Below are 22,754 nucleotides of genomic sequence, written 5' to 3' on the forward strand. Positions count from 1 at the left end.
AGTAGGTAAAAGACTAGGGCATAAAATGTAGCCTCCTTTAGTTCATCTTGTCATTGGCCCAACTATAGCTGTCCACAGCATTCTGCTCTGGAGACAACTGAAGGACTACAGTCTACTAGTACATATGTGTACTTTATCCCAGGATCACCAACTGAGAAAGCAGCCAAGACTTTGACTTTGAGCAGTTCACCAGTAAAACAGTGATTGTATCTCATGAAAATTTTGTAGATTCCACGCTATGAAGAAGGAGAATGTTTTGTGAGCCCTTCTCTGAGTATGAACCTTTAGAAAAAACACTCCATTGGATCATTTTAAAGTTCCTCTTTATGGATATGTCCATACATTACTAGAGGGAGTGGACATTAGTATAGTATTTTTGGAAAGATTAGTTAACATCTATCCACATTTCAAATATGTATGCCTTTTGCTCTAGCAATTCCTTTTCTAGGAACTTGTTTTTTGAAATATCTATACATGTTCATAAAGGCATTTGCACAGTGTGTTCACTGTGGGAAGATAGCTTACTGAGTTATTCATTTGTGTGCATTTTCCCTGTGATTACTTTGAGACCTTGAAGTTTACCTAGCTCACCTAACCTGGGGAAGTTTTGTGTAACTAGGCAAAGGATGCTTGGCAGTAACCCCATTTTTTCAAGTTTCAAATTTTATTTTATTTTTTCTAGAAGTAATAAACTCATTAAAGAAATTATTCTAGTATTGACAGGGGGAGGGGTAGAGGGGCACAGAGACTTGTAGCTCGAAAGCAGAAGAGTGGAAGAAGAGAGAGAAGGGAGATTTCCCCAAGCTTAGAGAAGAGGCAGAGGGTCCAAGGCCTTGTCATATTGTTGCATGGATCATAGTTAATCGTCCAAGGCCTTGTCATATTGCTGCATGGATCATAGTTAATTGAGGTCTTTCACCCAACCAAGGCTTTTTTCAAATGAACTGTATTCAGAAAAAAAAAAAAATGTGTGTGTGTGTGTATAAAACTTAAAGATAAGACTCTTTTCCCTCTAAAATTTAATTTTTAAGATTTACCCTCCTAATCTGTCAACATTACTTTGAATACTAACTGATTTTCAGGAAACCCTCCTCAATCTGGCAACTATGTTTAATGGGTGAGCTTTTCAAGGGCTGACCTTGGTTCCCCTCAGGCAGGTGCTAACTCCTTAGTCCTTCAACTTGCCGGAGACCTACCTGATGACCTTTCATCTGGGACCTCTTTCTCTAAGCATATTATGACAATCTCCCAGAAATACTCCCCTGACATCCAGACATGCCCTGGTACCAGTGTAATAATCTTATCAAGGAAAGAACTGACTGTAGTTAGTCATGGAGTGTTTTAAGTAACTTCATGCTGACTGAGCACTATTTTTTATTCTGAGGATTCATGAATCATCTGATTAATTTTTATAGGAAATTTGCTGGTGATAGTCACCAAGTTATTTATCTGTAATTTCCCCTACATCTTTTTCTTTTTGAGAAAACTGGGAAACTGGTCCATCTCTAGCCTTTTCCTCTCTCTCAAGTTCTTTATGATTTCCTCAAATATTAAGGACAAAAGTTTGGAGATGATGCCTGTGAGTGCTTCTGGTGCTCTGTAATCTGGCCCTGATGTGTGAACACAAAGAGAGGCTCTCTCTCCTTGCCCACTGGCTTAAATTCCCTGCTTTGGGAACTTGCTGTACATTTTACTGTGTAGACATCATTTTGCCTCTGCAGAGATGGCATCTTCAGCATGAAGTCAGGCTGTAAGGACTTCAGATGGAAGAAGAACAGAAGAGGAGAATGCAGGAATTCCCTGTACAACTGGAAAGAAGAGTGCTCACCACAGCACTGGGCTGAAGCCTAAGTACAACAATAATGAGTTAGACTTGGTTCTCATGCAACCAACAGGCCACTTACTCCTTTAGCTGCTTCGTTAACTTCACCACCTGAGAGGCCAGCGACATGCAGGTCTCCACCACCACCAGGTACCTGGAGCACAGGGTGTGCCCCTGCCGCTCAGCGCTCTGGGAGGGCTTTTCCCCCGCGTGGTTCTGCATGGTGACATTTGCTCCATATTCAACCAAGGTCTGTCAGAAAATGAAGAGACATGTGTATCAGGGCATCTCTGTACACACGATTTTTTAATGACTGTAACAGAATGTTGAATAGTATGAAGAAAGCCTCTAGGGATCTTCCAGCAGTCGATATCACACACCTCCCTTCAGAGTCTATGATGACGTAGCAGAGCCGGTTCTACCACTATCAATGCCCACCTGCAGCCTACATAAGAAGAGGGTTGGGAAAGAGAGGAGGAGGCTGTCCATAGTGTGCTCTCCTTTATGAGACATGCAGCGCAGTCTTTGTGGTGGGGAGTTCTGCCTCTTGCCATGGTTGGGCTCCAAGAGAATCACTCATAAAGTCAGAGATGCCTGTAAGAGGGGAAGACTGGAATCTTACCTGTTCTTATTTGCTTGGGCTCTAGTAATTGGATTTGGTCTCTGGTAATTGGTTTTGGAATAACACCTGTTTATTTGTTGCTGAGCCCATCTGATCAGGAACAAAAAGAACTGGAGAGAAATGACGTGGCTGAGAGGGGGGAGGCTGTGAAGTAACCCCCACCCTCCCATGATGTGCCATGGTGAGGGCATGTCTGTGGATTGAGCAGGCTTTGTAGAAGAAAGTTTTGTGTGAGCTTCTTATCACCCTGTTAATGAGGAGAAGGTTCTCTGGCGACGTTTGGCAATAGGGTACCCCAGAGGTGGAGAGAACTGTATGGGGGAGGAGGGAAAGGCTCCAGAGGGCCCTCTGAAGACCCCACCGATGGCACTCACTGGAGAGTCAGCATCTGAAGGTTGCCACAGAGGGCATCAGTGACCACAGCCAGCCAAAGAACCAAGGACAACTTTCAGGGAGGTTGCATGCCTTTCCCAGTTAAGCAAATAGACATTGGACTTTTTCTCTTCATATCTCCTCCTTATCCTTGACACTACAGCCCAGAAGAGAGAGGGGGATAGGAGCTAAAGTGGTGTGTAAAAAGGCATGTCTCACTCCCATTCCAAGTCCCTTGAATCTTGAGTCTAATCTGGGTGGGAAGGAGAATGCTTTGAATCAGAAGTAAGACTGAGATTTTAAAGTGGCTTGGAGTAAATTTTAATAGTCATAAGAAAGGACAAAGTTATGGAATCTGGCCAAGGTACCATTAGTTGTGGTGAGACAGAAATTTGATGGAGCATGGTTGAAATTAATAATTCAAAAAAAAAAAACCATATCCAAACTGTTTTGTGTCCATACTGTGATATTATTAGATTCCATAAAAAGTTATTACATCAATATTAATCAACCACTACAATCTGATAGATTCTTTGACAATATTATGATGAGATTGCAAACCCAGATTAATTTGGGTAGTAGATAGTATGTTCCCCTAAGCAATAGTTGTAGTATTTAAAATTTTAGACTACTTAGACTGAGAGGTCATTAAGGAGCTTCGTTTTCCTTTTGGTTTATGATCACTCACCATGAAAGGTCAACTCACCACAAAGCCATTGCCACCTACCTCACAGGAGTGTCACAAAGACCATGTCAGTATTGAGCCCTCAGAGCTCTTGAAGAGATGCAATACAAACACACAGTGTTATTACTCCCCTTTGACCCTGACCTCTGCAGTTTTCTTTCCATTGTTTTCCTTACTCAGTCCCCTCCCTCACCTCATAGGGTCCCTTGCTCACTCTCAGTCTCTTATCATTTTTTTCTTTAAATTTCACACCCAGTGGACAGACCCCCTTCCAAGATTATCCAAGTTTCCACTTCCATGATATCCAGTGCCAAAAATATCATTTGTGTGTAAGTGGAGTGATGAATGCTCTAAAAGGAAAGACTGTCTCTCTTTACATATTAAAAAGAAAAATAAGTAAAATCTCACATAGCGATATTCAGCTGGCTCTCTTTGGCTTTAGTCATTTCTTAGCTGATTAAAAGTTTGTTTCAAGACTATTAAATATTAGAGTGTTTTGTTAAATAGAAAAGCATATTTTTCAATGGTTATTTAATCATATTTCCTTTACAAAAAATGCTACTCCTTTAATATTTCTGCAGAACCTGGTAAGAATTTAAATTTCTCTCCTATACTCTCCAATTTCATATCACGCTTTTTAAAACTTGATGCCTTAAATTAGAAGATGTATGCTTTGCCAACAATAATAGAAAAACTTTCAGCTATCTGGACTATTTCCTATCAAGTTAGTTCTCCAAACAGCAGTTCCATGTGAGTAGGCACTCTAGAGAGATTTCTGCTATTATCTCTGCCTTTTGTTTTCATAAATCTCTTGCTTTTTATATTTATACTTTCCCCATATATTCTCCTGTCATTTCCCAAGTCTCCTCTACCTTCCCGAGCAACTAGTTCTCACCTCTCAGTTTTCTGTTTTGGATACCATCTATGTTGCACCCAGGAGGGCCTCAGTAAGTACCTGTTGCATAACTGAGCACACTGAGTTTGCAACATAGGAAAATAACACACGTGTAAGCCAAAAAAAAAAAAAAAAACAAAAACAAAAAACAAAAAACAAACAAAAAAAAGAGTGCTGTTTTCTTAAAGGTAGAAAATGTATTAAATGTTATATACACACAACATATTTTGAACGGTATGAACTTGATGAGGTAAAAGTCTTGTCTCTAATCATGACCTTCAACTATATGTTGTCAATTTTCCTATCCTATATATCATATAGATATGGGAATAAATTCACATATTTTGGGTCACTTTCAATGATAATAATGGTATAATTGATCTGATTCTGGTAATAATGATTTATGTCTGTAAATAATATTCTAGACCAAGTCTAAACTTTGACTTTGTTTCCAATTCAAAGCCTTTCCTTTCCTCACATTGTCATGCCTCTTCCACCTGCTACTCCTCCTTCAGCTATCCCCTCTTTTTGCTCTGTCACTGAGGGCGTTCAATATTTTCTAGGTGGAAAGATCTATTGGGTCTTATGTTCACATATACTCCAGACACCTGGAGACAGACCCGTGGTGGGCTTTCCTGCCATGCACTACTCGGACGGCAGCTCCGGGTTTGGCCCAGCTTCATGCAGCTCTGCATTCAACTGAGGGATGAGATGCCATCTCTTCTTCCCATAGGAACCCCACACTCTCTAGGGAGCTTTCTTGGAGCACCCTTCATGTGACTTGGGGCAGGGGGACGAGACTCCTTCCCCTCTCCTGTGGCTCAGCTCCCCAACTTTTTGACATCATTGTACACAATGAACATGACAATATTTAGAAGGCAAGTTAGGGTAAAAAGATAAGGCTACTTGATACTGTTGGGTGCAGTGGTTGGGCAATCAATGCCCTGGGTGGCCTGCCCAAGGGCTGAGAGGATCAATATCTGAATCCACTCCCACCAATTCTGGACTTTTTGAATGCATTTGAGAAGCTCAGTCCTACTACAGAGAAAGGGGGAACCACAGCATTGTCTCTCTAGTCTACAACTCCCTACCACAAAGAATTCTAATCCATTCCTGAAAAATCCGTCTTATTCTTCAAATACCTAGAAGGGTGAAATTTACTAGTGAGTGGAAAAGCAACCTGCCACGTGAAAGACAGAGATGTCTGCCTGGTAATGGTTTCTCTGGTGCCTTGAGAACACGGGGAAATTTAATGTCTATTGTCCTCAGCACTGGGGTTTTAGAGCAGTGATAAGGGAGCAGGAAAAGTCCTTTTCAACACTCTGGGACACTGAAAGAGAAACTCTTAGGGATATTTATGCCTACATTTGTGTGGATTTCTCAAAATAATTCCTTATTGTCTATGACCATACAAAAGGTGAATTAATTCAGACATTCTCCTAGTGAACAGAATTTTAATGTTTTGTTTAATATTTGATATACTCAATTCTCTTTGCAAAATAGCAGGGCCTGTGTACCTGTATGCATCCAAGGTAGCCATGCTGTGAGGCTACGTGAACAGCACTGTTGCCATCCTGGTCTACTTCATCCAACGAGATGCCCTGTTCTTGCATAAACTGAAGAAGCCATAGAAGAATCTTTTCCTATAAACACAAAGACAGTTGGAATTCATGTAATATCTTGCAGAGAAGTCAGATAAAAAGACAGAGGAAAACAATACTCTAATTTGTGAAGCTTTGGTAAAACCAAGTTTACCGTAGCAAGAGAAAATTCTCTTTCAGATGTGAATTGAAAATCCTTGAATCTCTGACTGAAATGAATGAAAGAGGATGACATAGAGAATTTTAAGAGCAGGAAGTTCCCTTGGGAGTGCTCTTCTTTTACTTATCTATTCTATAGATGGGAAAATAGGTTTGCAGGAAGATTGAGTGCCTCGTCCAAGGCACACAACTAGACAGATCCAAAGTTGGAACTAGAATCCATGTCTTTTGATTCCAAGGCTCCCAAGGCAATGTTCTTGCTGCTGTATTATACTGCCTGTAGGCTTCAAGATGTTACCATAAAACCTTGAACTACTGAGAACTAGCTTATACTTTTAAGTTTATAATTCTTCAACCATGCCTTTATAATCCATACCGCTTGCAATCAATGGGCTTATAAAAAACAGGTAATACCTTAAGTTGCCAAGTGTAAAATAAATTCATTGAAATAAAACCAGGACCCTCTTGATTTTCTGACCAAGTGTTGGTGGTGTCTTAAGGTAAAGATTTCTCTTCTTTCATGTTAAAGGAAAAGAACCAAAAACTTGGAACACAAACCTTTCAAAAGCAAAGACATAGAGCAATCACAGTATGTGTTGTCATAATCTGTTTGCATTTTACCCACTGAGTGTTTTGTGGTATTTTCATGTTACGCTTGGCCTTTGGAGAAAGCAGGGGGATGGGATTTCACTGTTTTAAAATAGAAGAATTAAATATAAAGTTAAAAAAATATGAGAGTGGTAAAAACAACAGCATGAAGTTTAGTGGGTGGAATTTGACATTTAAAAAGATGATCATGTGTTTGAAATAACCTTGAATTTCTTTCTTCTTAGCCTTTTAAAGGATTTTTTTTCCAGTTATTTGCTCGGACTGGTCATGAACTTTTATACTTTTCTGGATTAAATTTGCCTTCATCTTCTGAACATGCCAACTAATCTGCTAAAGGAATGTTGGGATAAAAACAGCCAAATCCTTTAATGTTTCACCCCTTATGTGGGGGAACAGGGTGCTGTTTATGAAGGTATCTTGACATCAGGGACAGACTGAACATCTGCACCATACTTTTTCTAAATGAGCCCCAGGGAGTAAGACCCCTAAAGAGCATGATGAGAACAATGTAATCTATGTCTACAACCTTCTAAGAAGGCATCCCAGAAAGCAGGGTGAGTGTTAACTGCAAAAGCACACAGACCTTGTGGGAACTGAAACCCTCAAGGGTCCCTAGAGAATGAGATAGAAGCAGAGCCTGGAGCTATGGCCGGGAGTTAGAAGTTAGATAAGGATATGCTGCTATGCTTAGCCCTCTTCTTCAAAGGCAAACCTAGAGAAAATTGGAGCTAATGTTTGGACCAGAGCAGGTGATGTTTCATTTGCATAAGGTAAAAGCAGTTCCTTTGTTTTTTCTAATTAGGTAGGGGAAAAATACGGGATTACTTTTTTTTTTTTTTTTTTTTTTTTTTTTTTTTTGAGACGGAGTCTCGCTCTGTCGCCCAGGCTGGAGTATAGTGGCGCAATCTTGGCTCACTGCAAGCTCCACCTCCTGAGTTCCCACTATTCTCCTGCCTCAGCCTCCCGAGTAGTTGGGACTACAGGCGCCCGCCACCGCACCTGGCTAATTTTTTGTATTTTTAGTAGAGAAGGGGTTTCACCGTGGTCTCGATCTCCTGACCTCGTGATCCGCCCGCCTCGGCCTCCCAAAGTGCTGGGATTGTAGGCGTGAGCCACCGCGCCTGGCCCTGGATTACTTTTAATTGGACATAGATGATTATACCATACAATCTTAACTCCTTAAAAATCTGGATAAATGGAAGTATCTCAGGATAAAATACATAATCAACTGGTTGAGGTTAATGGCCTACACATGAAGCCTACAAGAGGACAGGCTAAGGTACCTCTATCAGTGAAAAAGATAGCCCTACCATGGGCAGAACAAATTCTCTTCATGGGTCATTCTCAAACTTATGATTTGGTTTGCTTCATGATATTAAATCACAGACTCCTAAACATGTGGAGGGGAGAGATTTTAAAGAATCATCCAATTCAAAAAGCCTTATTTTCTAAGTCAGAAAACTGAGGGAGAGGATAATGATATACAGCAAGTCCTCATGTGATGGCATGGATAAGTTCTTGGAAATTGCGACTTTAAGCAAAATGAAGTATAATGAAACTAATTTTACCATTTTAGTTCCTATGACATATTTCTGGTCACAAAAACAGCACCAAACTTCTAAATAAAGACCAAAAACTTCTAAAGCGAAACACTGAAATAAATATGAGCTATACATACATTTAACAAAGACTAATACAAACAAGTAAGATAATTATTTATCTGATCATTCCAGTTCATGGTTTGGGTGGCTGGAGTCCATCCTGGCAGTTCAGAACACAAGGCAGGAACTATTCCTGGACAGGACACCATCCTAACACAGGGTGCACTCACACCCACACACATTCACTCACGCTAGGACAACTGAGACACACCAATTCACCTAACGTGCACATCTTTGGGACGTGAGGAGAAACTGGAGTACCAGGAGAAAACCCACGCAGAGATGTGGAGAATGAGCAACCTCCACAGAGACAGTGGCCCTGGCTGGGAACTGTTTTTTTCTTCTCATCAACATTATAAGAAGATGATGTTTAACGAAATCAGGTTAATTTAAGGACCTGCTATATTCCTTGATATTCTAGAGACTTCTTTCTTCAGCAAGTAAAGCTCAGAGGAGTTCAAGATATTGAGAAGTGTTTTACATGTATCTTCTTGTTAGATGTAATTCCACATTTTCAGGCCCCAATGTTATGGTGGGTATGTCTATTCCACATGCACAAAACATGCCCTTTATTAAAATCACAGTGCTTTAGTTTTAGTAGTGGGGTTTTAGGCAATGGAATACTGCACTTCATAAGAGTGGGAATGTTCCCATTGTGGAAATCTGGGGGAGAGTTTAAGACCTTGGACTTTTCAGGGACTTGATAATCTGGGAGAACAAGACATATACGGTCTGTGTGTGCCAAAAGTTACTTTGGCCCCTGAGGGGTCTCCAAGTCAGGTTCAACCTATATTGCTACAATAGCCTGACTTCCCTTCTTATGAAGGCATGGATAACTCTTCTTCCTTACAATGAAAGATTCTAACCAATTCAACATGCAAGACTTACATAAAGAAAGAACCATTATTTGATTGTTCAGAACAAGTGCAATTGGCCCGTCCACTGAGATATGATATGGAAACCAAAATCTTCCATTATACGATGCAGAGAAGTACTCCTCCAAATGATGGGTTGACTATATACCTTGTCTTCTAGCAACAAACAATTTAGGGTTTTTGAGGGGAACATGGAGATGGCTAGAGTCTCTGGTTTTGGTAAAAGCATATTTAATATCTGCTCACAGACAAATCCTGCCCTGATTCTGGGGACCATGCCTGTGGAGATGCACAGTTCTACAATTCAAAGTGACTATCTGAAAATACCTCCTAAAAAGGGCAAAACAAATATGGCTATTTTCTCCAGCTAAGAGGGTGCTTGTTAATGTGAATGTGTATTAGATACATTTGTAATGGTGTCCCCCTCCCCTCTTAGCCCTTCAGTGTGTGTTCTCTCTGTGTATGTACACGCAGGAGATGTTAAAGGATGGATGTAACTTCAGACCTCCATTTTCCCATAAGTATTGCTTTCAGAGAATATCTAATGAAGTCACATGGATGAAGACTTCTGTATCATTTGTTTCCCAGAATGCCTCTCCAACTTACATTTCATTGTCCACCCACATATCCATCTATCCATTCAACCTTCATCTACTGACTGAAAACTCCTCTCATGTAATTTTCCTCAGCAGTTTCCTCTTCTGGGGATTTTCTGCTGTTTTGCTAACCTGTTGTAATGTTGTATTTTATGTGTTCCTAAGGGCAATGCAAGTTGTTTAAAGAGGCAATTATCTCATGTGATTTATGAGATTTGCTGGACAAATTCTAATAAAAAATGTACTTGAGAAGTATATCACAGGTTTATTGCTGGTATCAATAAAATCTCTATAGTGTGTGGCAATCCATGTTTTAAAGGAGTTAGCTTTGTGATCATAGATTATCAAATCTAATATGCCATCAATTACAAGATTTATTCCAGTTTTTGAGATGTAAAAATGTAAAAAATAAAAGTCAGCAATAATTTTATAATATCATGTATTGTAACATATACGTAGAATCAAAAGATGGTAAATGTGAAATAAAGTCCATCTAAGAATTGATTAAATAAGTTATGGCCTTAATAATTCCTTTGCAAGTTTCTCCTATACATTACTAATGGTAAAATAAGTAAACTGAATAATACTGATAGGGATAAAAACAATAAGTTGGAGGACATTCAATAGTCATAACAGCCGACATTCATCTAGTGCCTAGTATGGATTGGGCAATGTGGTTTTTCTCACTTAGTCCTCAGATTAACACTGTGAGGAAGATTCTATTATTTCCACTTTACAGATGAAGAAACTGAGGTCCAGGGAGGTCTATTCTTTTATTTTCTCTCTTAAAAAAAAAACACAAAAGAAACAACTAAAATATCTAACCCATTGAACTACTAAGTGGTAAGGTTACAATGACAATGGAGAGTTTGCCATATGAACCAATGTTTTTCATGACTCTGTTTTCTGTCTTTTGAGTATGGATATCCACAATTGCACATTCCCTTATGACCCCTGACTCTGTAAAGGACGTGCTCCCTTTGTGCCCCTTGAGTCAAAGAAATCAGAGTTAACTGCCTGTCAGTCTGTGGGTTTGTGGGGCTCCTTGTCAGTTATGCTTTGTCAAGATCAGAACTTGGAGAGAGGATGCATGAGTGCTAATCAAAGACTTTTCTATTTTGCTTTCATCTGCAATCGCAGCATTTTCAGTACTGTCGACTTACTTCCCTATGACAGTAAAACAATAAAGGCAGGGGAATATTTTTCCTTTTTAAAGTAAATTGTGGAAAAACAACAGTAACATAGCCTGTGGGAACACCCCCATCACCAGCATGTCTACTACTGCTCATGACCATTTGCAAGAACTGCTGAGCCTTTTCTTTTTTCAAAAAGTGCCCTTAAAAAAAAAATCTGTATTAGGGCAAACATTTAAAGTACAGAATAATAAATACAGTGTAGGCAAAGGTGCTCTTAGTAAATGTTCAATGCCATGATGCAGATTGTTTCTGTGGAAGAATCTCCTGACTAAAAGTCACATGAATGATTCAGAAACAAAAGGAATCACAAGTTTGATGTTGAAAGTAACATAGAGTCCACTGGACTAATGACCAACGCAGAGTAGGCTGAGGCTCCCAAGCAGTGGAGGGCAGGACGCTGTGCTGGAAAAGCCTGGAAGAGAAAACCTGAACCTTCACGTTTGAATAAAACAGCCCAAGTTACACAGGCAGTAGCTTTGAATTGAGATAATTCCATCTCAATTGTTTTGCCAGCAACATCTTCCTCAAGGGCCAGCAAAGCAGGCCTATCTGAGGACACTCCCTGCTTGTTTCTCGGGTGTCCCTGAGGCTTCCACCTTCACATTCCCTGTGGCTAGTTCTGCTAGGTACAGTCAGGCAATGAAATAATTGCACCCTCTGAGACTTCATGTGTCAAGATGAAGAAAATCAATTCCTATCACCCAGGGATCTATCACTCCAGGAGACCACTAAAAACTGTTGGCTACCCTGCGGTACTAGAGTCTTTAAAGGTAATTTTTACAAGAAAAAGGACACAAATTGGGAGTCACGTGGAGCCCATTCTTTAGGAATCTATATGAAGGGCAGAGAGCAAGCAAAATAAACCAAGAGAGGAATTTTCCTCTGTGCTATCCTTTCCAGGGGCATTTACTGAAGAAACAAAGCCGGGACACACTCAAATGCCTGCTGGATGTAGAAAAACTTGCATGTGCTGAATCCATTAGAAAACTGTTCAATAACAGTCTTCCTTGTGAAAATATTAGGCTTGTAATGGTTCCAAGTTCAGCATCTCCACAGGTTATCTGTTACATAAGTGGCTGTGGCGGATGTAGGATGGCTGGACAGCATTTGCAGTTCTAATGGACTTCTACATTTTTCAGTTGGGTAAGAATGATCTCCTAAGGGCACTGCTGGACTGCCCCCCTCAGAGCTGTATTTTAGGTCATAAAAAATGCATATCATCTTGAAATAACAACCTGAGTATTGATACTATCGTGAAGCAAACGTTTGACACAGCTCTTCAAACAGGTCACCAATTTCCATATTTTCCTCTAGTCCCACCAAGTAAGTCACACTGTGACTCAACCAGTCCCAGAAAAAGGGCACTTTATTTTGTTCAGTCCCAATAGCTTCAAAATTATGAGAAACCTGCTGTGAGAGCTGAATAAAGAAACTGGCATATATAATCAACATTTCCCAAGACAAAGAATGCCGAATGCCCAATTATTTACTTAGAGTCTCAGAATGGCCATGTAATTCTTTCCTCCTTTTCTTTGGCAAGCTCGACCAAAAGTGCAGGCAGCCTTTCCACTGATACTTAAAATTCCTTTTTAGGTTTTAATATAAGCAAATGAAATCAGGGACATGAAATAACTATTCACGCAATTAAATAAAACTCTGTTTTAGACTCAAAATGATTAGGAAGATGAGTATTGATCCAATTCTTTTGATCATTTGAAAATCCTATTCTCTTCTTTGCCAGTATAGATGTTCTTTGACTTACAATGGGGTTATGACCCGATAAACCCATCCTAAGTTGAAAATATTGTTAAGTAGAAAATACATTTAATACACTGTAGGGTATTGGTTGTTTACCCTTGTGATCACGTGGCTATTGGGAGCGTGGCTGCCATGGCCTAGCATCACAAGAGTATCATACTGTATATCACTAGCCTGGGAAATGATCAAATTCAAACCTGACGTATGGTTTCTACTGACTGTACATCTCTTTCACACCACTGTAAAGTCGAAAAATCGTAAGCTGAACCATTTTAAGTTGGGGAACATCTGCATAAGCAAAAAATGGCATCCTTACATCATGCCTTATTAACCACTAATCATTGTTTCCAGGACACTGTGGATGGGAACTAGGGAGTACAATGCACAAAGAACACAAAGTATAATATTTCAAAGACAGTGACTTTTACGAATTTTAATGTTGGGCCTACTCCTTTCTCCATTTCATAAATTTGGTACAGTTGCAAATGTCTTCAGTGAGTAGTGTGAAGTACTCCAAATATTATAATGTATTGTTAGATAAAACTGCAGAAAAAAGTCTTCTTCAGCTGTATCAGTGCCTCTACAAACAATTTGCATACATTTTCTATACAAATGGGGACAAAACAGGATCTGGCCCTGAAGTGAGAGAACCTGAGTTGAAATCTAGTCTTTGCTCTTACTAGCCATTAGACCATGTGCAAGTCATGTAACTCTCTTTCTTCAGACTCTTCATCTGTGGAATGGGGATAAACACAACAAGCTCTCACAGGGTTGTTTTGAGGAATAAATTAGATAATGTACACAAATTCCAATGGCATGGTGCCTGGCACACATAGGAAACATTTTACATGTGTATATATAACATATAAAAACATGTTTTTATGTAATATATATTACACACACACACACACACACACACACATTAGAAGTTACCACAGCACAAAATAAACTATCCCTAAGCATGACTCCCGCTAAAGAAAGACTATGGTAATAGTGTTGTCTACTTTTTGAACTTGAGATTGTCATACTTGAAAAAGCATAATCTCTTGTTGACAATGCCACAGTTTACTTCTACTGGGAAAGTTTATGAAGCCAAAGGGAATACAGTTAAATGCAGGAGAAGCAATTTTCTTTGCCACAAATACAATTAAATCTATTTTAACACAGTACTATTATTTTTAAGACTGAGATTGGTATTTTGTGGTTCCAATTTTTAAAAAAGATAATTCACAGTCACATTCTCCAAAGGGAGGTAGTAATTTTTCTTTTTAACTGCAAACACTGGATTGTGATCTGTGTACACAAATTAATGTTGGGATTTCCTAATGCAAACATTGATTGCAATGGAGAGCCATCTAGTTAGTGTGCTTATTCATCTTTAATTGAGTGAGACTGCCTTGATTAATATCTTATAAAGATTTTCCTTTTAACTTTGGGTTCAAGAAATGTATCATTGTTCCTTTTGATAAATGTTAAATGTGTTTATTGTAAAAAATTTGGAAAATACTGAAAAATTTAAAAAAATGGAAAATCGAAGCCACTTGTACTTCTCCTCTGAGTGATAACTACTATAAACATGTTGTGATATATTTCTTTTTAGTATTATTTTCTATTTCTCTTTAGCTCCAAAATTCAAAGTTGGTGCTAAATTATAGGACCAGTTTTATATCATACATATTTGTTTAGTACTACATAATGAACATTTTCCCGTAAAATGTCATCAATGGCTGCAGCTTCATTATCCATCATCTGTCACAGAGTATTTATTTAGGCTGTTGTAAACATTTTTTCATTAAAAAGAAAACAACAACAAATATCATTGGTTATATACCTTTGGATACATTTTCTATGATTTCTTATGTTTGGATTTTGATGGACTAATAATAAAAAAGTAGGAAGATTATATGGTACACAAAGGCAAGATACTTAAAAACTCCTTCATACCTGGCCATAGCAACCTGCATAATGAATAAGGCTTGGAAAATCCTTAGAACAACTCAGTTCTGCGATGGCTTCTGTTTCACTCACCATCCAGCGTACGCACTCCAATTGACCATTCTAGGTTTTAAAAAAGAAAGACAGATGGAAATTCAAGGTAATTCAGGTTTGAAAAACACATTGAAGATGGTAATTTTACCAAGGAAAGAAATCATATAAATTTTGGCATTTATATCTGGCTTAATATATTTATGATATAAAGATATCACAGCTGAGATCTGGCCACTGCACTGTAGCCTGGGTGACAGAGCGAGACTCCGTCTCAAAAAAAAAAAAAAAAAGAAAAGATATCACTTATTATATTCCTCATCTGTGGATTTGGCTCGAAATCAATTGCAGAATTTTTATTTAAGTTCATTTTCATAATTGTAATCAGTTATTTTAAATTCACTTTAGTAAGGTATATTTGTATACTATAAAACATAATCTTTTAAAGTATACAGTTTGATGTATTTTGACAAATATGTATACTCCTGTAACTATAACTTCAGTCAAGACAAAGAACATTTCCATTACCCCTAGAAGTGTTCTAGTACTCTTCGGTTACTCTTTGGTTCTCACCCTCCTCACCTTCGTCCCAGACAACTGATAAGATTTCTGTCACAATAGATTAGTGTATGTACTCTTGTGTCTGGCTTCTTTTACATAGCAGGCCTTTGGGACTCATTCAAGCTACTGCTTGTATCAGTAATTTATTCCTTTTCTCTTGCTGAGAAGCATTTCATTGTAGAATTATACCACAATTTATTTATCCAATAACTTATCGATAGACATGTGGATTGTTTCAACTTACGGGATATTATTAATAAAGTTGCTATGAATATTTTTTGTGAATACATGCTTTTATTTCTTCTGGGTAAATAATGGAATTTCTGAGTCGTATGGCAGCTGTATATTTGACTTAATAAAAAGCCATCAAACTAGTTTCTAAAGTGATTGCCCACTTGACATCACCACCAGCATCATATGAGCATTCTAGTTGTTTCAAAACTAAGCCAACACATGGTATGGTTAGTTAATCAGTATTCTTCGATTAAGCTTCATAAGATGCACAACTGTTTTCCAATCCTCAAATGATCATATTTGTTAATGAAAAATCAGTAAACTCATATTTGAAATTAAAAATTTCATTAAGGGATGTGGTAAATATCTTAATTAGTAAAATACTAAACAATTTTAAAAAGAGAAATTATCTTTTATCATGTACAAATAATATAACTATGGACACAGAAAGTAAAATATTCTCAACTTTTACATTTTTAAGGAAACCAACCCTCTTGACCTTTAGGGTCAAGTAAAAGTAGGCAGCAAAAAGGAGTAGGATTTTCTTATAGTCGTTTATGAGGATTTTTTACCCTCATAATTTTTAAAAAATTTCTCATAATTTTGACAAACTTAAACCTCTCTGAAAAAGCAATCAAGTCATGTAAATAGCTACAATATAGTCCATACATATCTGCAGAAAATGTTCCCTACTACTTATAGAGCAGTATGATATATAAACCCAGATATATATCTCCTAGTGATTAAAACCCAGATTGTGATATGGATTTAAATCTTAATCTGCCACTTAGTTACAAGACCATGCACAAATTACTTTACCTCTCTGATACTCAATTTTGTTAACTGTGAAACAGTGAAATACCAGGGATAATAGTAACTACCTCTTAGAGTTACCATGAAGATTAAATGAGATAAAGCACGTAAACTTACTAAGCAGAAAATACTTGTTACCTTCTATTAGAATGCTCTCTTAGATCTCACAATAACTCTGTCAGACAAATGAAACATTCAACTGCCTTCCTAGTTTGCAGCTTGTGGGATTTTAGCCCAGGAGAAAAGAGGTATGGTTGGCAGGGAGCCAGGGGAGGCTTCACCAAGGGTAGCATTTAAATTAGTAGAATAGGATCACTTTCTCTTTATTTTAGAATTCTATCATTTAACTGCTCAAGGGTAAAAATCTATTCTAAAAGGAGGACAATGAGGTAATCTGCTCATTCTTCATTTTATTCCATTTGGATAATAGAACTCCCAACTATTCACATGCAGATTCTATTCTCTTGAGGTATTTGCCCTGGGAGGTTGGTCTGTATGAGTTGGGTCCCTGCCCCTCTGGCTGGATCTGGCTGATGGAGAGCAGTGGCAGATCAGGAAAGGAGAGTGCATCTGAGGCCCTCTCTGTGGGGTTGCCATTGGCCAACTGAGTCCCTTAAAAAGCTCAAAAGTAAGCTAGTCCTTTGTACTCAGCCCTCTCTACCTCAAGTTCTTATAACCACTCCTTTCCCTTTCCCAGTTTTGGGGAAGTAACCGTGTACTGGTTGCTAAATAAAGACCCCATGGTATTGCACTTTACGAATTCCCTTACCCTCAACCATCCTTTTATATATAATCCATTAATTACACACTTTCCTTAAATTTCACAATTGGAACATGCCAAATGTTTCCTACCAGGATTAAAAACAAAAAACTACTAACACACTAATACAATGTGCTTCATTCCTCTAAATGAAGAAAGGAATAGCAACCATACTGATCAGTATGGGTATCAGTAAGGTTATGTGTTTGAAGTCATGTTATTCCCAAATGGACACTTGGCTTTTTGGCTTAATCAAAAGGACTGAATGAGAAGTGAAAAGGGAATTAAGATTATTTCATTCCTAGACTGTTTAAGTCTTTAAATAACTTCTTCTTCTCTCCTGTTTTAGAAAACAGACAGCTCTCACCTTTTAGAAATACTTCTTTCCAATTACTTTACTTAATCATTTCTAAAGAAAACTCAATAATACCCTGAACTCCTACAGTATCTACTTTTGGGTATCCCAGAAGTAGTCAATAAATTCCGCATGTAACCGGCAGAATTTATTATGTTCCATTTCAGGAGTTTAATAGTAAGGGAGATGTTCTTAAGCCCTGATATGACTCCAAAGCCCCTGTTCTCAGGTAATCTTTCTATTTGATACCTTATCTCTGACTCTGCTTCCTGTCAGCCAAGTCATATTATCTTAGCAGCTTCTTTTTTATTTAATAAATAAAAAAAACAAAGTTGGTACAAATGGAGCCCTCAAAACTGTGCTTAATGAGGTGAAACACCACTAGTTGGTTACTGGTGTTCAAAACAAGGTCCTAAAACAAAATGATGACTCTTTAGGACTCTTTCAATGTCATCAATGTTCATCAAAATACACTGAATGGACTGAGACAAAATATGTGTCAGGACAGATTTCTAAAGAGGGAAGCACTTGTTATAAAATATTTGTATTTACTGCTTTTGTAAATTCTAGGATAAAGGAATAGAACATTCAAATCATTGTCTGGAAGTAAAGTATGAAAAGCCTGAGACCTCAAACTTGTAAAAGTTTTTGAGTCTTATGGGTTTGAAATCTTTTTGATTAAAAGGAAAAACAAAACTGCTCTTTAAGTTTGCACACTGACTGAATGATGGCGATCTTATGTTGACAGCAGGAATATAAGAATGAATTAACACTTAATATGGATATCATAGAAGGTGTTTACGCTGAAGACTGGCGTAATGACCAATAACTTTCTTATGTACCTTCTACTCAGAGATTTTTAATCTATCAAAACAAGCCCTAGGGCATATAAATTTAAAAAAATTCTTGTCATCTACCTATATAAATAATCTACCATTAGGAAGACTAATGAGAACTGCATTTTATAAACACTAAAACAGGACGGCAAATCTTAACACTCATTGGCACTGCAAGAATATTTTATTCATCACGGACACATACTCACTGATGTCTATAGGACTCTGTCACAGGACTATGTCCCAGATTTGCCATCCTGTACTTGTGTTACTGATAACTTAGCGGTCTTCTCCACTAGCTATTAGCTCCTTAAAAGTAGGGACCATGACTTACACAACTTTGTGTTGCTAGCCACCAAACACAGTACCTGGTAAACTTGGTACACTTTGTTAAGCTCAACTATATTAAATCTTGACTTTACATTTGACTTATCTTTCTTCATGATAGCTGCCTGTAGTTTAGTTCTGTCTTTCTTAATGATAGCTGCTTGCAGTTTAGTTCTTAATTCGACATCATATCATTTACAACCAAAGGAAAATGATACCCACAAGGGTCATAGATTTATTTTGTTTAAAAATTATTTTCTACACTAGATTTGAAGTATACCTTATTAATTACTTTGCTTAACTGAGCAAAATTAAATAAAATGGAAATTATTTTTCAATGTATAAACATTTGCTGAATCATCAAATTAAAAATACAGAAAAATCAGGGTTGCATAAAAAATATATTCAGGTAGAACAGCAGTTGATATTTTTTTAAACGTAATGTTCTTTAGTGACATGCAGGTTTCTCTAACAAATTCCCCTCATCAATTTCAATATAACTTCATTTATAAAAATTATGATTATTCAGCTTTTAGAAGACACAACTATTATGTAAAGCAAAATACATATGCAAAAGTACAAGATGTACTATATTTCCCTGAATGTCACTTCTGGCTTTTTAATAAATACGATTGGATTCTACATTTATTTGCCAAAGATCTTTTAGGTAATTTTAGTTGAATAGCTAATCTTCTAGTGATGTACTATATTTTGCAGAGGCACTTGCTGCAGTGCTATAAAAGTCCATGTTTTCTTGTCTCACAGTTTCTAGGTTTTAACTCTGTCCCAGTTGACATTAATTTGTGTAGTTTTTGACAGCACACTGTGCTCTGTAAGAGCTAAACTCAAACTCGGCACTGATACTCTAAAAAATTCTTGATACTGAAGACACTTAAACTTCAGATGTGATCCATTAAGAGCCCACTTTGTGATCTGAAATACTCCCGAGTGCTAGCATCCTTAAAAATACACCTTCCCCACATTTATCTTGCTCATTATTCAAGAAGAAATGAGAGTCTCTGATAGATCCAGGTGTGGTTAAGAAGCTAAATTGCAATCCCTATGAATAACAAAAGTTCGTAGAACCACAACATATCATTTTCCTTTCTCTTTAGTAGCAGATTGACAAAAACTGGAAATTTAGTCTCAAAATCTCAAAGCAGTGACTGAAATGATTACTCTCTTAAATGCAGTATGTTCATTTGCTCTTTGCTTGACAAATCACTCTCTTCTCTCCCTTCCAACACTTTAGCTCACAAGGAATCTTAAAAAAAACAGAAATCCGACTTCTAGCTGCGGAGGTTCCAGCCCCCAACCAGTCACCTTAATGGCCAGGCCTGCTGGAGTCAACTTCTCAGTGTTGCGCTCATTGAGGCAGTCTTCTCCCATCAAAGAAGTGAGGTGCTGTAGACACTCTGCATGTCCCTGTGATGCCGCAATATGTAATAGATTGTTTCCATTTTCATCGTGAATTTTGTCTAGATTGTCTGCAGCTAGGTGTGGCTGTATAAATAGTAAGATTAGAAAACGCAAGTCAATAAATCAGAGCAAGACCCTGTGGGCGTTTTTCTCTGGGCACTGGAAAGAAGAAATGAGCTTATAGAAGTTCTGGTGGCAGCCTTGGGGATCTAATAAATCAGAGCATCTTGCTATTATTCTTTGTTACAATATGCTTTAGAACATGAATTCTCAAGAGACAAATCTTCATACGAGACATGGCAACAGGGCTAGGGCCAGTGAGGTGTGGAGGCTTCAAGCTGGCTTTCTAAACAACTATAATGACATTTACAGCAATTGTCAGGTTCCTTGTCTGTCTCCCCTACTTGATTGTGAAGTCCTTGAGGGTTGGGGCTGGGTTTTATTTCCTGTTTTAAGTTTGTTGAATGAATGAGCTATTTGTTTCTACCTGCTTATTTTGCCTTGGATTGTAGAGAACTGGCTTTGGCAAACTACCTGATGACTGCTGGTATCTGGAGGCTACATGGCTTCAGTTTTCTCATCTCTAGTGAAGTTTTATCCCTTGACTATGAACTAGTTGATAGAGATTTTTGGGTGAACTGAGAGGTGTTGTTAGCATTTGGGAAACATGAAAACATAAGAAGGACAAAAGAAAGGAATGAACCAAAGAGAATTAGCGGGAAGAGCCAGGAAAATGGAAAAGACATTTTCAGGAGAAAATACTACTACTACTTTATTTCATAAAATTATTCAATTATATCACCCTATCACAATAGTATTTGTGATAATAGAGCAAGTATATTGTACTTAAGTATGCATGGCTTTACAGTAAGTAGAATCACATTGCCAAGATGTGATGATTTTCCTGAATGAGACTTTAATTAGCATCATAGTATGAGCCCACGCTTGCTACTGTTTGATCCAAGTCTGGAAGCCAGAAAAGAACAATGTAGGCAGATGGAGTGCTATTTAAGTTTAGCTCTCTCTGAGCCTAAGCAGAACAGATTTTTCTTACATCATGTTACTCTGTTTCTAGAGTCTTTGGAAAAGCTTCATGCTCCCTAGACATGCAGAGCTGGAAGTGAGTAAAAACTCCACCTGGGTCAGAGGGCAATGAAGCTCTTGGGTAAGCTTCTATCTACAAACGCTTTTCAAACAACCTTGTCCAACTCTTCTGAATAATGATCAGGACAAAACAGAAGACCCTCTGTTTACATATCTGGCAGGTCCACCATCAGCCAAGAATTGACATCCCCACAAATAACTGCATGAGAGCATTGAGAACCATTTGAAAAGCAAAAAGACTAAGATTCAAGTTAAAGAAAGTGCCGGGCTCTCTTTGTTTGAGATTGAGTCTTCTTTTCAGTTGAATTCATGCAAAGTTAAAATGAAATAACACTCACTCTCTAGCCATTTGTTTTCCCTGTATTAACCTCATAACTTCTTATTTTAAAACTCAAAAGGTCACATCTCCCAACTAAAGCCACAAGTAAAGATTAAGTAAGAACCAAAACAAATGCAGCATCGTTCTGTTACTAACGAATGCAGCTGATAAAAAAGGAGTCTCCAGTCTATTGACATGTATACTGAATTAGATTATACTTACCAGGAGAGAGATCTGTCCTTCTTTAACAATGTTCAAGATGCTTTTGACTTTTTTCAGATACTCACTCCTTTCTTCTGGGCCTGGGGAGCTGGTCCAGTTCAGGCCACTGACCTGCTCTTCTGGTTTGGATTCTGCTGCTGAGGATTGCAGGTGGAAGGCCCTGAGCTGGCAGTCTGGTGTTGTCTTCTCAACTTTTCGACCATGAGGATCACTAAATGTCTTGTTTAGGAAGTCTTTACTCTGGTTTTCAGGCTCATATGCAGAGCCACATTTAACCAGAGGAGGTGAGATCTCGGTTTCTTCAGTGGCCAGCTTGTGCTGGTCGCGGATGACAGCTGATGCTTTTCTCAAGTGAGGGCTTTTCACAGGAGAAAGAACACAAAATGGTGCCATATTGGATGATGAGCTCTCAGAACTTCCTGTAGAGCAGGCTTTGCCAGAAAGGCCATTGATGGTTGTGCATAAGCCCAAAATTCTTTTTTCTGAAGTCACCTTGGTAAAAGAGGCAAGCTGCTGACTGGATTTAATATAAGGCACATCCAGAATCTCATCCATGTCGAGGTCGTAGTGCTCCAGTTCACCCAGCAATGTGCTGGGCTCAGAGCTCTTACCTGGTGGGCCACCCACTCCATCTCCAGGGCTAAGCTCCTCAGTCTGGGGGCCCAGGTCAGACTCACCCCCTTTCTGGTACTCAACCACTTTCTGGTTCTTTTGGTCATCACTTTCATTGTTCTCCAGAGTCTCTGGCTGATGTTTCAGTGGCGAAACCCGCTTCACTGGGCGGAACTTACTGTACACATCAGCGATTCCCGTGGGCTTTTGCGTGTTTGTAATGAGAGTTGAGATGCCACAATTCCAGCTAGAGCTAGAAACTGGTTTTAAAAAATTAAAATAGGAAGTTATTAATTTGGAATGCTGAACACATCTTGGCTATGCAGGTAGATGTGGTTCATTCACGCTATGTTCA

General features: G+C 38.3%; 1 protein-coding gene across 7 annotated transcripts in view; it reads right to left on the minus strand.

Annotated features, from left to right (window-relative positions):
• Window positions 1-22,754, minus strand: part of SNCAIP (synuclein alpha interacting protein) — a 147,293-nt gene that overhangs the window by 17,265 nt on the left and 107,274 nt on the right. For 6 of the 7 annotated variants that reach the window (XM_073010740.1, XM_073010739.1, XM_008014247.3 and 3 more), the window contains 5 exons: window positions 21,788-22,659; window positions 20,047-20,226; window positions 14,796-14,909; window positions 5,914-6,039; window positions 1,905-2,074 (listed from right to left, as the gene is read on the minus strand). In XM_073010740.1, coding sequence (XP_072866841.1) covers window positions 1,905-2,074; window positions 5,914-6,039; window positions 14,796-14,909; window positions 20,047-20,226; window positions 21,788-22,659 — 1,462 coding nt within the window. The remainder of the gene's footprint in view (window positions 1-1,904; window positions 2,075-5,913; window positions 6,040-14,795; window positions 14,910-20,046; window positions 20,227-21,787; window positions 22,660-22,754) is intronic. The other variant, XM_073010742.1, reaches the window with a different exon arrangement.

This window comes from Chlorocebus sabaeus, chromosome 23 (genome assembly GCF_047675955.1).
Source record: "Chlorocebus sabaeus isolate Y175 chromosome 23, mChlSab1.0.hap1, whole genome shotgun sequence".
NCBI lineage: Eukaryota > Metazoa > Chordata > Mammalia > Primates > Cercopithecidae > Chlorocebus > Chlorocebus sabaeus.